General features: G+C 32.1%; 4 protein-coding genes across 6 annotated transcripts; 2 read left to right on the top strand and 2 right to left on the bottom strand.

Annotated features, from left to right (window-relative positions):
* The first annotated feature begins 1,899 nt into the window (after positions 1-1,899).
* On the top strand, positions 1,900-5,179 carry LOC141532767 (kinesin-like protein KIF23). The gene is made up of 3 exons (XM_074251258.1): positions 1,900-2,099; positions 2,205-3,018; positions 3,144-5,179. The coding sequence occupies exons 1-3, from the start codon at positions 2,089-2,091 to the stop codon at positions 4,821-4,823; spliced, it is 2,505 nt and encodes an 834-aa protein (XP_074107359.1). The 5' UTR covers positions 1,900-2,088; the 3' UTR covers positions 4,824-5,179.
* A 595-nt stretch (positions 5,180-5,774) lies between these two features.
* Positions 5,775-10,890, bottom strand: Pip4k (phosphatidylinositol 5-phosphate 4-kinase). Of its 3 annotated transcripts, none has more exons than XM_074251260.1 (10): positions 10,487-10,890; positions 10,061-10,246; positions 9,392-9,489; positions 8,640-8,750; positions 8,273-8,512; positions 7,208-7,346; positions 6,789-7,088; positions 6,486-6,661; positions 6,281-6,423; positions 5,775-6,178 (listed from the first exon to the last, which is right to left on the bottom strand). In XM_074251260.1, exons 2-10 carry the CDS (start codon positions 10,193-10,195, stop codon positions 5,991-5,993), a joined length of 1,530 nt encoding a protein of 509 aa, XP_074107361.1. In that variant the 5' UTR covers positions 10,196-10,246; positions 10,487-10,890; the 3' UTR covers positions 5,775-5,990. The 3 variants fall into 3 exon arrangements, with proteins under 3 accessions (XP_074107361.1, XP_074107360.1, XP_074107362.1); XM_074251259.1 differs by having other exon boundaries at positions 10,061-10,200; XM_074251261.1 differs by lacking the exon at positions 8,273-8,512 and having other exon boundaries at positions 10,061-10,200; positions 10,487-10,889.
* A 661-nt stretch (positions 10,891-11,551) lies between these two features.
* Positions 11,552-12,334, bottom strand: LOC141532876 (uncharacterized). The gene is made up of 2 exons (XM_074251457.1): positions 12,180-12,334; positions 11,552-11,975 (listed from the first exon to the last, which is right to left on the bottom strand). The coding sequence occupies exons 1-2, from the start codon at positions 12,240-12,242 to the stop codon at positions 11,601-11,603; spliced, it is 438 nt and encodes a 145-aa protein (XP_074107558.1). The 5' UTR covers positions 12,243-12,334; the 3' UTR covers positions 11,552-11,600.
* A 555-nt stretch (positions 12,335-12,889) lies between these two features.
* Chpf (Chondroitin polymerizing factor) lies at positions 12,890-15,816 on the top strand. Its single transcript, XM_074251449.1, has 3 exons — positions 12,890-14,773; positions 14,934-15,191; positions 15,256-15,816. Exons 1-3 carry the CDS (start codon positions 13,091-13,093, stop codon positions 15,685-15,687), a joined length of 2,373 nt encoding a protein of 790 aa, XP_074107550.1. The 5' UTR covers positions 12,890-13,090; the 3' UTR covers positions 15,688-15,816.
* Positions 15,817-15,819: the final 3 nt, after the last annotated feature.

Below are 15,819 nucleotides of genomic sequence, written 5' to 3'. Positions count from 1 at the left end.
TAATCCGACACTGGGCAATAAAATTTATCTATATAAAAAATCCCCTACTCGAAAAGATCAAATGTAATTTTACCATCAGCTATACCATCAGCTACCATCTTTTACCTTTTCAGTGCATAAATTTTTGTTTTTTCAGCTCAAATTGGTTTTATCCTTCTACAGAGGATAAAAATCAAAATAAAAGTTATTCAGAGTAAAGCGGAAAACTGAGAGGATTTAATTGAAACGGTGAAAATAAAAACATTATTAAAAAATAAAAAATAAGGGTCTCGTTAGCAACGCCTGATTAGTTATGAACGATAAAACGTTTGATAACCCATGTCATACACTTAATCGCCTCCTCTTGTGTGTCTCGTTCCCACGTGGATACTCGAGGCGGTGGTAGTACAAGAGTAGGGTTGAATCTCCCGCTCCTCTATCCTATATACCTTCCTACCGCTATCTCCGCTACCTCCGCTACCACAGTGCTATTATGCGACGACATATGTTATAACATATCACAAAGGCTATATCTTATCTAGCGAAAGATAAACCAAACCAGATGCTACATTTATATCCACAATCTTTCTTTTCACCTTTCATCACCTGGATTATTATTCCTCTCCGAATTTATTTAAATTTTTAACTATCATAATAAATTAATATCTCCATGGAGCTTTGGATCTTATATGCTTCAAATCTTAATCATTCTTAATGGCTCCTCTTTCCAACAACCAGTCCTATTGTTTTCATAAAATTACGGTCATTATAAACTTTACAACCAGTAGAATGCTGATGACAACAGATGATTAACATTCACATTGTAAATAACTGTACTGCTCCCGGGTTGAAAATTAAATACAATAATCAAGTCTGTCAATCTCATATTTTCAAATTTATAAAAAAATAATAAACTAATCTACTGTTTGGCCTAATAACCTATCTAATACTTAATAGTACTATTCGATTCAAACATTATTTGCACACCTCTATTTTTTGACTAACCTGTTTTTTCTAGAAATTAAATTTCAAAATTTTACTCTACACCTTTAGACCTTTTGGAATTTTTTAAGCATTTCAATACAATCGTTTATGAAAAATTGCTTATTTAATGATAAATGATTTAATATAAAAATTAATGACTTCAATCAGCTGTTTTTTTTTACTCACCTAAGCCTGAAGGAATTTTAAGCAATTAATTAAAAAACTATATTTTTTTATATTAATAATTTAAACGATTTTTAATAATAATGTCATCCTGTTCTTTCGTATCAAAGGATCAAACAAGTTTCTAACCACTCAGTGTCATCTGTTGTTGAATACTAAAATCTTATTTACTCATACCATGGAACAGTAAAAAAATGTCAATCCAACAATTAGGCACATTAGGTAGCGCCACATCGACCAAAGTTTGCGCGTTGTTTTTCAAAATTCGAATTTTTTAATGTTTTTGATATTGAAAAATTGTAAATTTATATTTACTAAAAATATAAATGAGATAAATTGTAATTATTATTATTTATAATTATTTATTTATTTTATATTTAATTTAATATTTTTTAATATTAAATATTAAATATAAAAATCAAACTGCAGGTGGCCTGACTACAAGTCGTTCTCATATTTCCGCGCGGGATGAAATATTAAAATTTTTAAATTTCATAGTTAATGCACAATCGCATTAACGGGATTAACGCGATTAACGCGGCTTGGGCTTGTGCATCAGATAAAAGTTTTATAAACGTAACTAGAGGTGGCAGACAAATTCAAAAAAAATTTTTTTAATTTGTCAACTTCAGTGTTATAAATTTTTGTGTATAGTGTCGGTTTAGTTCGCGCGCAACTATGTGAATCAGCCTTAATTATTGTTGACCGAGCATTGGCTCTTTTGAACGTTGGAATAATTCAAACATCGACGCTTCTTAACCGTCGCTGATCGGTAAACAAATGTCTTGTTAAGAATTAAGAATATAAATAAAATCAACTGAATATCATTATTAAAAATAAGTGAATAAATAATTTAAACAGTGTAAAAAAAATTTCACAAAAAAAGGGAAAAAAAAAAAAAACAACAACAACAACAACAACAACAACAACAGTTTCAACAAAATGAAATCTTCGTAAGTATTTAAATTATTTTATTTAAAAACTTAGGTTATATCAAATAACAGTTGAATTTTTAACTATAATAAATTGTCTTTAAATAAAATCAATAATAATTTTAGGCGAATAAAGCCGCCAGTGTCGGCAAAAAAAGTTACCCGTCCCCGGATGCAGACCAGCACTTCCAAGGACCCGGTGCAAGTGTATTGCCGTATCCGGCCGATGCAAAATTCCTCGGACGTGTCTTGCATGAAGATAATCTCCGACCGGACGATAATAATAACTCCCCCTGAGTCAGCTGTGAATTTTCGGAACGCCAACTCCAAGGAAATCCAAACGACCTTCACGAAAGTATTCACTCCAGACACAAAGCAGCGGGACATCTTCAACAACGTGGCTCTGCCGCTGGTAGAAAATTTAATCCACGGTAAGAACGCTCTTTTGTTTACCTACGGAGTGACAGGCAGCGGCAAGACCTACACGATGACAGGTGAGCCACAGGACGGGGGAATAATGCCCAGGTGCCTGGACGTCATCTTCAACAGCATCTCCAACTATCAAGCCAAGAAGTTCGTCTTTAAGCCCGACAAACTGAATGGCTTCGACGTCCAGAGCGAGACTGATGCGATGCTGGACCGCCAGGGAGAAATTCACGCCGGGCTGACCACCCCCAGGAAGACTAACGGAAAATTTAAGCGCCAGGACAGCGACAGCGACAGCAACCCGATGATTCCTCGGGAGCCAGACGAGTCTCAGCTGCTTGCTGTCGATCCGGACAACGCTTACGCGGTGTTTATAACTTACGTTGAGATTTATAATAACAGCGTTTACGACTTACTGGATGATGACGACCCCAGGTCCAAGACCATGCAGAGCAAGATTGTCCGCGAGGATGGAAACAAGAACATGTACGTCCACGCGGTCACTGAGATTGAGGTAAAGAGTACTTTTTTTTTTTTATTTTATAATACTTAAGTTAGTCGATGTTTTTAATTTTTTTTTTTTTTTTTTTTTTTTTTTTTTTAATAATTAAATATGACATTTTTTTAATATTTATTTAGGTAAAGAGTGCTGATGATGCCTTCGAGGTCTTCCAGAGAGGTCAGAGAAAGCGACGGGTCGCTCACACTGCTCTCAATGCCGAGTCCTCGAGGTCTCACAGTGTCTTCACCATCAGGCTGGTCCAAGCGCCGCTCGACTGTGACGGTGAGAATGTAATTCAGGACAAGCGCGTGATCTGCGTCAGCCAGCTGTCTCTCGTGGATTTAGCCGGCAGCGAGCGCACCAATAGGACCAAAAATACCGGACAGAGACTCAGAGAGGCCGGGAATATTAATAATTCCCTGATGACTCTCAGGTCTTGCTTGGAGATTCTCAGGGAGAACCAGGTCCAGAACACCACCAAGATGGTGCCCTATAGGGAGTCTAAATTGACGCACATGTTCAAGAATTATTTTGATGGAGAAGGCAAAGTCAGGATGGTAGTTTGCATTAATCCCAGGGCGGACGACTACGATGAGACTATCCAAGTGATGAAGTTCGCGGAAATGACTCAGGAAGTTCAGGTTGCCAGGCCTCAAGCTAATAAAGTCGACCTTGGGTTCACTCCCGGAAGAAGACAAGCCAATAAAATCTTCAAGGAAGCTCGCAGTCGCTTGGAAAAGGAAGGGAGAGATGTTGCTGACCTTGACATTGATCTAGGACTGGTTTACAGTCTCGGAGGAGCTTTTCCTGACTTTGACCTCACAAATCCTCATGATGATAATATAATTACCACTTTGATGCAATTCTTGGAGCAGAGGATTAACAAAAGGAATCTACTCCGTGGAGATCTGGAGAAAAAGCAGAATGAGTTTAGAAAAATGCTGCTTACATTGGAGCAGGATAATAATTTTTATAAAAATGAAAATGTCTCGCTTAAGGCAGTGAATGCCCAGCAGAAAAAAACTCTTGACGCTTTGGGGAATCATATAAATAAAACAGAGTCGCAGATTAATAGTTTGCTGAGAAAATTAAACAGCGCTAATGAAACTATCAAAGGACTCCAGCAGGAGTTAAGAGACAGAGACCTGGCTTTGAATCAGCGGTTGATTGACAAGCAAAAGGTCAAGCAGAAATACAACACCAAGATGCAGATGGAGACTGACAAGATGAACAGAGAGCTTGAGATCAGGCTCAAGCAGCAGAGGCTCCATTTGCATAACCAGATGAAGAACCAGGATGAGAAGCTCAAGAAAGTCAAGCAGATTCTAGACAGTGATGGCAATTTCGAAGAGCCCAAGGATGGAAAGGAAGTCATGAGCGATGGAAAAGAAGAAGCCAGGTCTAGGAGAGACACCAGGGTTGCTGTGGCTAATTTGAGACACAGAAGGTCTCAGAGCGCTGATAGATGGATTGATCATCGCCCTGGAGCCCTGGTGCCCATTGGTACTGTATTGCAGCCTCTCATGAGACGCAGGAGGAGTGTCACCAAGCTCACCAGTCCCAAGGAGATCACTGAAGGTGCTTCTAGGTACTGTCTGATGGCCCAGGAGCAGGATACTGATGGCGAGTTAGAGACCAAGTTGTACAAAGCTGATATCTTGCCAACCAGTGGAGGCGGAGCTCAGGTTGTTTTCAATGATGTTGAGTGTCTGAAACAGCTCTCGCCTACCAGCAATCGCAAGCGCAGCGGGATTGATAAAGACCATGCTGATGAGATTAATAATGACAATAAAAAGAGACCTAGGGTTAATAATTGAGTTTTTTTTTTTTTTTTTTTATATTTTGAGTACTTAAAAAAATTCTTTGGAAGTGATCTAATTTTTTGACCACTAAAACTTTGAAAAAGTTTAATAATATGAACAGTTGAAACGTTTTTAAAAGTCGCACGGAAAGAACAAAATGACACTGGATATTGTCCAAGATTATACTCAGTAGCATCTGGGATTATATCCAGTAGCATCTTCTTCTTTTTGTATATTTAAATAAATTTTTATATTAGCTATTTAAATAGTTGTAGAAAATATTTTTTTTAAATAAAATACCATTTATTTATTTATACGTTTGTTTTATTTGACTGGTTGAAATTAAACTTACAGCCCAGAGATTAAACTTACTAGTTTTTTTTTTTTTTTCCTTAAATTTAAATGTTTATTCAGTGATATTTTTTTATTTCAAAAAAAAAAAAAAAAAAAAAAAAAAAAAAAAAAAAAAGTTACATAAATTTTGAAATATTTAACATGAAAAAAGATATTTTAAATTATTGAGCATTTTTATAATTTTTAAAAATGGCAATAGGAGCGACATTAAGAAAGTTACTTTTGATTTTTATGGCTGGATATTATTAACCCTCAAAATGACGCTCTTTATTCACAATCCAGAATCGAGTACTATTAAACTAAAAAAAGAAAAAGAAAAAAAAAAATAGCAAAAATAATATTTTTAATTTACGAGACTAGACAAGAGTTCTTAAAGTATTTAAAAATTAATTACATCAATTTTAATCACAATTTAATTATAAAAAATGATTAATAGTTTATCTTGCTTAATTTATAAATTATTATCATTGTTTTTTTTATCATTATTATTAAATTTCTTTAAATATTCCTTTAAAGTCAGGCTTTAGATGATGCGTGGATAATTTATTTTGATTCTAAATTATTATCTATTTGCGCGTTATTTTTATTAAACTATTGAAAATAAATAAAAAAGAAGGGAATAAAATTTAAAGATATTGTAAAATTAATATTAATATAAAATGACAATGTAGTGCGTATTTAAACAACGCTAAAATTTATAAATTTATCTTTAGTTAGAGCTTTTTTTTATCGATAAAAAAATCATTTAAATCAACGGTAAATCCTTTGATTTAATTTTATTTAAATACTAACAATGAGACTTAATGATTTATATATTTAAATATTTATTCATTCGATAGCCTTACTCATAAACTCAATAAATCTTTTGCCGTATTGTTCTGGATCACAGGTCGATATTCCGTCGACGTTAGAACCGTACTTAACTGTCTTAGCTGCTTTGGCCGCTTGTTTTCTTACTCCGTAGTGGGTTAATACGTCTATTATTGCCAGGAAATATATTTCTTTATTAGGAGCTCCTAAAAATAACAAAATATATTTTAAATTATCATAAAAATGCATCGCCATCTGTTAAAAATAAATTTCAAGTGAAGTTTTTATAATTAAAAAAAAAAAATAACCTTCTGCACTAGGAATGGCGTAAATATCAAGCTCAGGAATGATTGCTCCTTCATACTGAAGACTCATCTCTCTCATTAATCCAGCGTGAGGTGACTCCGGAGGCGTTGCCATAGCTGCGACTCCACTCCACCCCCAATTGCGACTTTAAATAATTATTTTTATACATTATTCTTTTTTTTTTTTTTTTTTTTAATTGATATTTACTCAGCGGTAGGTCCTCGCGATTCAACTCCGCTGCCAGACTCACTGTCTTCTTCGTCTTCGTGGTTGTCCTCATCCTCACCACGCTCAGCTCGCTCTCGATTTTCCTGCTCGGCCCTTGCGCAGTCATGTAATCCCAACAGCAATGAGTAATCCATCAAATGTAATCTTGTTAGAAACTGGAAAAGATTGAATCATAAATTATATATAAATTGATTTTAAGTCTAGTAAAAATCAATGTTGGCCAGTAATAAGATTAATTTAATTTTTTTTTTTTTTTGCTCAACTTTAAAAGAAAAAACTCACATCAACATCAGCAGTTAATGTTTCAATCAATTTAGTCTTGGCCTCCTCGCCAATATAAATTTTCATCCCCTCTTTAACAAAATCATTGTCCTTGTATGTCGGCAATTCTTTCTCCTTTTCCTTATCAGACGCTTCGCGGTCAACAGTTGACCCTTTGAGGTCGAATTTTTTGTGCGTTGTCAAATGATTTGAAAAGACATTCCTTATTGCGACCACATAGTGCTCCACGCCGTCGACCGTCAATCGATACATTCCTAAATACTGGGGTAATAAAGTCTTTCCGTGTCTTTCTACAATATACTAAACAAGAAAGAAAAAGAAAAAGAAAAAGAAAAAAAAAAAAAAAAAAAAAAAAAAAATAATTAATTATTATCTTAATTACTCATTCTGATGATAATGAAATAATAAAAATTACTCACCGGGTGATAATGTTTCAAAAATGAATGCATTCTCTCGACTTCTTCGCTCGTCAACGTTTTTATAATAAACAATTTATCGTAAGATTGATAAAACTTAGCGCCGCTTTTTCCAGACGAGTCGTCTAATGTAGGCTGGGATCTAAACAAATTAAAAAAAAAAAAATTAATAACACAAATAAATTTTTTTTTCTCACAAAAAAATCCTTCAAATTCAAAGCCCGATGATTTATTATTATATTATTTGTGCAAACACCGTTATCTTTTGAATAAATATTTTTTTTCTGAAAAGACTTTTTAAAAATGGGGAAAATTTTTAATTTTTAATTTTTGACTGTAAATAATCAAGTCTCGATTATGTAATTGTTAAATATTAAACTTACTAAACACACAAGGACATTAAACTACAATAAAAACTTCCAACTGACATATTATTGATGCGAATACATGTTTATAAATTACGCGATCAATTCTTCACCTCATTAATTCATAAGCTCAAGCTCAGGTCACAGGCTTGCGTTTAAAACGTGTCGGTGAGCTGTGTGTGTGTGTGTGTGTGTGTGTGTGTGTGTGTGTGTGTGTGTGTGATAAAAGCATAAGCTCGTTGATATTTACTGAAAAAAACTGTACTTTTTCCATCCTCCCAAGATTTTTTTAAAAACAATGGGTAAATTTGTTTATTGATTTTTTGCAGTGTTAGTTGTGCTAAAAAATATTTTATTCGACAATTATATTTTTTTAAATAAAACAGTTCAATATTTAATTGCAATTGAGATGAAACTTTAATTAGCCGACAGCGAAAAATTTTTATTTTTATTTTTATTTTATTAATTAAATTAGCAATAAAAAAATTCTGAAAATTGTCAGCTGTCTACTAATTTTATTTTCATGCAACTGAGTTTAAGTAAAATAGTTAATTGTTTTGATAAATAATAAATCGTGAATTTAATAAATAAAATAAAAAAAAAAAAAACGATCACGTTAATTACATATTAAGACGAAGACAAAAAAAAAAAAAAAAAAAAACAATAAAATATATTAGGGGGAACACAAAATAAAATTTCAAACCTCAGACGCTTTGGTTTAAAACTGTAGGTACGTTGTGGCTTATTGATATGGGGTAATTGTGTATGCGCGTTTGTTGAATTCGTTGACGAAGACGGTACTGTTATAGTAGGAGCTGTTGCCGATCGTTGTACCAATTGATGTATCTTCGCATTTGCACTCATTGGCCTATTTACATTTTCATCTCGATTTTCTCGTTTTTTCAATCGACCCGTACGTCGCGATGGATTAAACACACGACATCTACATTACAATTACAATCTTTATATTTTTTTATTCCTGGTTGGTTTTTTTTAGCAGTGGGCGGATGGAAATTTCACCAATTAAATTTTATAAATATTTTTTTTTTTTTTCTTTTTTAAATTATTACCTAGTCATTGATTCCTTGTAATCGACGTCATCGATTCCAAATCTCTCGCGCAAATTTCTGAATACCAATGGGCAGTATTCTTTAATCTTAAAGTGCGACGGCATGTTTTCCCTGAAAAGTATTTAATTTATTAATAAAATAAGTACAATTGTATTTATTTTTACTTAAAAAAAAAAAAAAATATTAGAAAATTAAAATATTATTCGGCATTTATCACCTGAACAAACTCATAAATTTACAGATACGCTAGAAAGATAGTTGTGTAATATAACAATAAAATATCTAGCGATTAAACGTTATCTTTAGAATAAAGAATAAAAAATTTATAGCTTTAAATATTTATTAAGATTTTTGGTAATCGATTATATATTTATAAAAGGAATCTAAATCTGGTAGTGTTTATAAATTAAAAACATTCCTGAGTGTTTATTTATTTAAATTAAGTACGCGTAGAAAACTTTAAATACGGTGCCAATTTTCTAAACAGTTCAGCTGTTAAATAAAATAAAAAATTTTTTAATGACATCCATAGAGTCGCGATTAAACCCAACCATTTAAATACATTTAAGTATTCATTGAAAGATAGCCAGTAATACACAGAAGACCTTCAAGGTTTCTATTATTACAGACACTCAACCGTTCTACGATTAAACTTATATATTTAGAATAAAGCTACTTCACTAGACAAGCTTGAAAAATACCTCAGGATAAAAACACTTAAAATTTATTTAATATTAGATTATTGGACTTACTTATTAAATAAATGATTATCAACTTTTAATTTGCTGTAAGCCCTAAAATCATCTGGTAGTAGCATGACAGGTATGTTTACGTGACTTAGCTCATTTATCTGCAGAAAAAAATACATTAACAACAATAACAATCCACCTTTATTTATTTATAAACATTTTATATTAAAAATGATGTAATAAATAAGAATCAGCAATTAGATGTCAAGTGTGTGAACGTGTGCGTGAAATTCATTTGCATATTAGTACAATAATTGATACGAATCACGCGACGTAGCTCCAATAAATTGTTGTAATTAATTTTTTTTTTTTTTTTAAATTACAGAGCATGAATTTTTAATTATTGATATAAAATGAATAATACTAAAATTATCCATGAAACTAAAAAAGCGAAAAATTTTTATTTTATTTTTTATTAATTGAATTAGCAATAAAAAAATATTTTTAAAAAATTGCACGTGTAGTTTTTCAAATTTTTTTTTGTTATTATTTTATTAATAAAAATAATTCTAAAAATTTTCAGCTCTCTACAAAGTGATGAAATTATTCTGTTATTGGGAACAAAAATAAAATCAATAACTTGAATAAATACTCGTCAAAACAACTTCGAGTAATTTTACCAGGAAATTGAATTTTTTAAGAGGAAAAATTTTGAATAATAAATGTACTTACAGTATGATTGACACCCCACATAAAAACACTTAGGAGTGGCTCGTTTGCACGAAAAAGCTTGACCTTTTGATGCTTAACACGAAAGTGTTTTTTCTTGAGCTTTGAGAGCCCGCCAGATGAGTACGGTGTCGACATTTTAACTTAAAAAAAAATGTTTTCCAATATAATACTGAACTTAGCAATCACCTGTCAATTTTAAAAATTTTTTTAACAAATTAATTACTATAAAAAAATGCTTCTAAAAATTTTCACTTGTAATTTTTATTAATTTTCACATATCAAACTTTTTAATTAAATTTTTTTTTAATAATTTAATTGCTACGAAATTCTGAAAAAATTTTTAATATCTGTCAACTTCCAAGAAAAAAAAAAAAAAATAAATAAATAAATAAATAAAAATTCTAGAAAAAAAAATGATAAAATTACCTGAGACGGAGATGGTTACTGTCAAGGTGTCAGTGTGACTAATTTATTAAATGTGAATAATTTTGGTGAGTTATCAAAGGTAGAACGCGATAGATAAACAGTCGTAACAACCCGATTACGCCATCGACTTGTGAGCTCACACGATCACTTAAATCTTCCGATATGTGTGTGTATAATCCGACAATTTATATATTGACATTAAAATTATTCCATTTATTATTATAACTGTTGATAGTCGATATTTATACTGGTAAATTTAGCAGATGTCCGGTTCCAAACCTGGGTGGTTTTTATTCACTGATACACAAGCGGGTTTAGCCGTCTGTGTGTTAATTGTTCACTGGCATTTGATTAATTAAAAATTTTGCTTTAAACAATAGATGTACGCGGAGCGATAGTCAATCGACTACTGATCTCTTTAAAAATGGCGGATGCCGACATTGAGAATTGATAAATATAATTTTTAACGATTTATCTGCCACCTCTAGTTACGTTTATAAAACTTTTAGTGTCTTTATAAAATAAACTGCAGGTGGCTCTTCCGATCGGTCAGATGTTAACACGCGGCACGAAAATTTGAAATTTAAAATTTTAGTTAGTGAATTTTGACTTTTTAAAATAATTTAAAATAAAAGTTAATATATTGTCGAATTTTTTTTAAATTATACAAAAAATATTAAATTAAACATAAAATAAATTGTAATTGTAGATAATAATTACAATTTATCTCATTTATATATTTAGTAAATTTTTTTTTTATTAAATTTACAATTTTAAGCGCAAAATACGCACATGCGCGGACTGCGTACTCGTTGCTGTGGTGTTATAAAACTTGTAATGTCATTTTCTACGGTATCAGTAACGACTAAAACAATTCCATTATTTTTAACTAAATGATATAATTAATTCTTTTAAAAGCAAATTGAAAACAATTTCTTTTAAAAGCACATTCTTTTTTATAAATATAATTTTTCAGTTATACTAAAACTAAAAATTAACTGCAAAAGATTAGAATTAAAATTAATTGATAAAAATGACACTTAATAAAATAAAAACTCTTAAAAATTTTACTGCACAACTTTAATAGTGTAAAAATATTTACAATAAAAATTAACTAGAATTTCTTGAGAGACTGGATATCATCATGAAGATGGGACCCGTCGCAGAAGGGCCTGTTGGTAGTCTGCTTACAATTACATAGCCAGTACTCTTTGCTTTCTTTAACTTCGAACAAGATGGGCCTCAATTTTATTTTGAGGAAAATGTTCCTGTGAGTGCCGTCGCAGATGGGCTGACTCTTACTCTGTCCGCAGAGACACCAGGCGTACCTTTTTCCGGCCTCGAGCCTCATTTTAAAGGGTTTTTTGTCGTAGGGCTTGCCGTTTTCCTTCTGATTCTGAGCGCTAAACAATCCTTGCAATTCATTTCGTGGAATCTCCGGCTCTGGTTTTTTGGAATCTTGTTTTGTCGCGTACCAGTTTAATCTAGACTGAAAATTTACAATTTTATTTTTATACTGAAATCAGCTGATAATTTAAAAAAAAAAAATTATTATTAAAAATTCAATGAAAATAAAGTCAGCTGACATCTAGAAATTAACAAAAAAATCAAAACGGTCAGCTAACTTTATTATAATAAAAATTTGCACTTGTAATATTTTTTTAATTAATTAATATAATTAATTAATTCTTACCAAACACCAGCTGGGATTTACTTTCAAGTTTGACAATTTATTTGTCAAATTAATAATACTCATTGTTGTTGTGTTTATTTTATTTACTACTCAGCACAGCACCCTTCACAAACTTTTTAAGGTTATGAGCAAAATTCTATCTTATCAGCTGAGAGCAATTTCATTTAAAAATTTTAAAATACACTTTTTATCAAGTATTTATTTTTAATTATTCTGATAAATAAATTACTCTATATTTTTTAATAATTATTAAATAATTTAAATTAAAAAATTTATTTGTTCATCAATTAAAAATTTTTATGACATTTAATTTAGCTGTCGCTTGACAATTTTTTAATTTTCTTTAACAAAAAAATTTGTTCTAAAAAATTATTTAAAAAAAATTGCATTTTTATTTTTATTAAATTTCTAAAAGTCTATTTTTTTAATAATTTTATCTGCCATAATTAATTTATTAAAGAAAATTATAAAAATTGTCAAGTGACAGCTAAATTTAATGTCATACATTTTTTCAGAACATTATATGGCAATTAAATTATTAAATTATAAAAAAAAAATGATTGAAAATATCAAAGCTTTTAAAAAAAAAAAAAACAATAAATTTAATCACCCCATCAATTTTATCTCAACAATTTACATAAGTTTATACTTATTTCAAGGTTAGCCAACTCATTATTATAACAGTTAAATTAAATTAGTTGACATGCGCGGTAGATCGTAGAGTTCGCTTCCTTAAAGCACTCACAAAAATCATCCAAACAATCCACAGTTTCACAAGAAAATTAAAACTAAACTAATTATAAAAAATTAATAAAACAAATTCTTTACAATCAAACAAAAAATCTAAAATTAAAACCATTAAATCTGTTAAAGATCCCGTTTGACAAGTGCAATAAACTCCAATGTAAACAATGAGATCCTTGTCAAAACTGTCAACATACTGCCGAAAAGTTAACAACAACGGATTCCTGATCGGAATGATCTTGGGATTGATAATAAGCCTGCTGTTCTACCAAATGTCAAGCATCAGCAACCTGGACGCGTTTAATTCAGAGAGTAAAAACCCCTGGTCATACCTGTCACTGTTGCACGAGAATTTAAACAGCGATTACGAGCTGACGAACCAGATAAACCGTCCGACTTCCTCGGAGCAGGTCGACGAGTACGCTCCTAAGATGAAAAATCCTTCGTCCTTGCACATCCAGGACGCGAAGCAGCCGTGGAGGTTCACGAGACCCAGGTACTACTTCACGGAGCTAGGAATCAGGGAGAAGCTTTTTCTAGGAATTCTGACCGACCCGGAGCACCTGCACAGCCGCGGAGTGACCTTCAATAAGACCGTCGGGCAGCTGATTGAGAAAATCAGGTACTTTATCACGATAAGCGGCTCTGAAAACGGAAACAAGAAGCCCAATGTCTCTCTGTCGGGGATCGTCGGGTTCACTGACACCAGGAGGATCCTCAAGCCGTTCCACGTGGTCAAATATATCATTGACAATTATTTAGAGGAGTATGATTATTATTACATCGTTAAAGACACTTCTTACGTCAACGCCAGGCAGCTGATGAACCTAGTGGAGAGCTTCAGTCTCGGAACTGATAAAGACATTTACCTGGGTGTTCCAATTTTTGAGAAAAATCTTGAAAGTTCTAATTACATCAGCGACAATTTAATTAATTTCTGTTCTCTGGATGCAGGGATCATAATTAGCAACTCGATCATGCGCCAGCTGAAGAAGAACTTGGACTGGTGTGTTAAAAATACTCTGCTGTACTCCAGTTCTTCGGATGATATTAATTTTGGACGGTGTCTTTATTACACCACCAAGACACCCTGCAGCAACAAGCTGTTCAAAAGCGACCAGGTTTTTTTGTCCAAAAAGCTTCCACCTGATTTTAATTTAACCAACCAGCTGACTTCTTATTTCCTGGACGACCTGGTGTCTGTCTACCCGATCCTAGACGCGAAAGTAATTTATAAAATCCACGCCTACGCAGCAGCCAAAGAATTGAAGCGGATCGAAGATGAAATTATTAAACTGAGGAATGAAATTTCTAGCTCGGCTCACTTGAGCCCGGTTACTAACAAGACACCGTTATCCTGGCCAGTGGGCATCGGTCCTGGGAACAAGGCGCCAGGGAGGTTTGATGTTCTGCGCTGGAATTTTTTTAATGAGACACATGTTTTTATGGAGACGGACTTTGATAATGTTGCTCCGCTGGTGGGCAGCAAAAAACTGGAGGTTGATTATGCCCTGAAGACTGCTAAAAAATTGATTAAGGATAAGTATGATGGGAAACTTAAGTTTGATAAGTTGGTCAATGGTTATATGAAGTTTGATGCCTCAAGGGGCATGGATTATATTTTAGACTTGAGGTTTGTGGATGGAAATAAGGCTAAAGTTGTAAAAAGGGTTGAGTTGTGCAAACCTTTGGGGAAAGTTGAGCTACTCCCGGTGCCTTATGTCACGGAAAATACTAGGGTTAATTTGATTTTAATTGTTGATAAGGATAATGTCGAAGAAGCTATCAAGTTTATGGAAAATTATGGGGCTGTTTGTATGGAGAAAAGAGACAAGACTACGCTTATGTTGGTAGGGTATCATTAATTGCTTTAATATTAAGAAATTAAAAAACATTTAATCGTTTTATTAATCACAAAAATTTATTGAAAAATAAATTTAAAAAAAAAAAAAAAAAAATTTACAAACTTAATTTCTAAATTAAAAAATTTAATAATAATTTTCTTGCTAGGTATTTTTGTACACTGATTCAACAAAAGTGAATGACATTTACGCCAAGATGAAGACTCAGGTGGTAAATCTGACAGAAAAATACAATAAAAGCAAGGACTTATCAAAAATAATTTGGCTATCAATCCAACTGCCCGAAGTTGATGATCCAAGAGTCAGCATTGCAATCACTGATTTAATCATAAAGAAATTTTCACCAGAAAGTCTTATTTTATTCGTGCAAACTCAAATGGAATTGACTACAGATTATTTAAACAGAGTAAGTAATAAAAATTTATTTATTAAATTAATTAAAAACAATGTTATAAATAATTAATTTGCAGATACGAATGAATACAATCAACCAATGGCAAATATTCAGCCCGATTCCTTTCGTAGAGTACAATCCAAACTTGTACCAAACTGACCAGAAGAGCAATTTTGACTTGAACCACAATCACGGTAACTACGACAAGTCAAATTACCAAAGTATTTCATTTTACATAAAAGACTACCGGTCAGCGCGTCGAGCCAGTGAAAAATTATTCCCGGTAATTCACAGCGACCGAGAAATAAAACAACTGCCGACATCGTCTGCAAAAGACTTAGACTCGGTGTTCAAATTGTTCGTTTTGTTCAGCGACTTGCATATTTTTCGCGCAATAGAGCCTGCGTTGAAACTTCGCTACAATGATGAAAATAATTGCAAAAGCTTGCTTGGACACCGCGGACAGCTCGCGAGACTGATTGACGAATACCAAAAACAAGTCAGATAGGATTTTTTATTTGGCAAGATTTTTAGTTATATTAATCATTTATTGTATAATAATAATAATAATAATAATAATAATAATAATAATAATAATAATAATAATAATAATAATAATAATAATAATAATAATAATAAT

This window comes from Cotesia typhae, unplaced genomic scaffold, assembly GCF_013202065.1.
Source record: "Cotesia typhae breed Kobodo isofemale line unplaced genomic scaffold, CoteBio_Ctyphae contig_69, whole genome shotgun sequence".
NCBI lineage: Eukaryota > Metazoa > Arthropoda > Insecta > Hymenoptera > Braconidae > Cotesia > Cotesia typhae.
The sequence above is the reverse complement of the archived record's forward strand: the minus strand, read 5'-3'. Positions and strand labels throughout refer to the sequence as shown.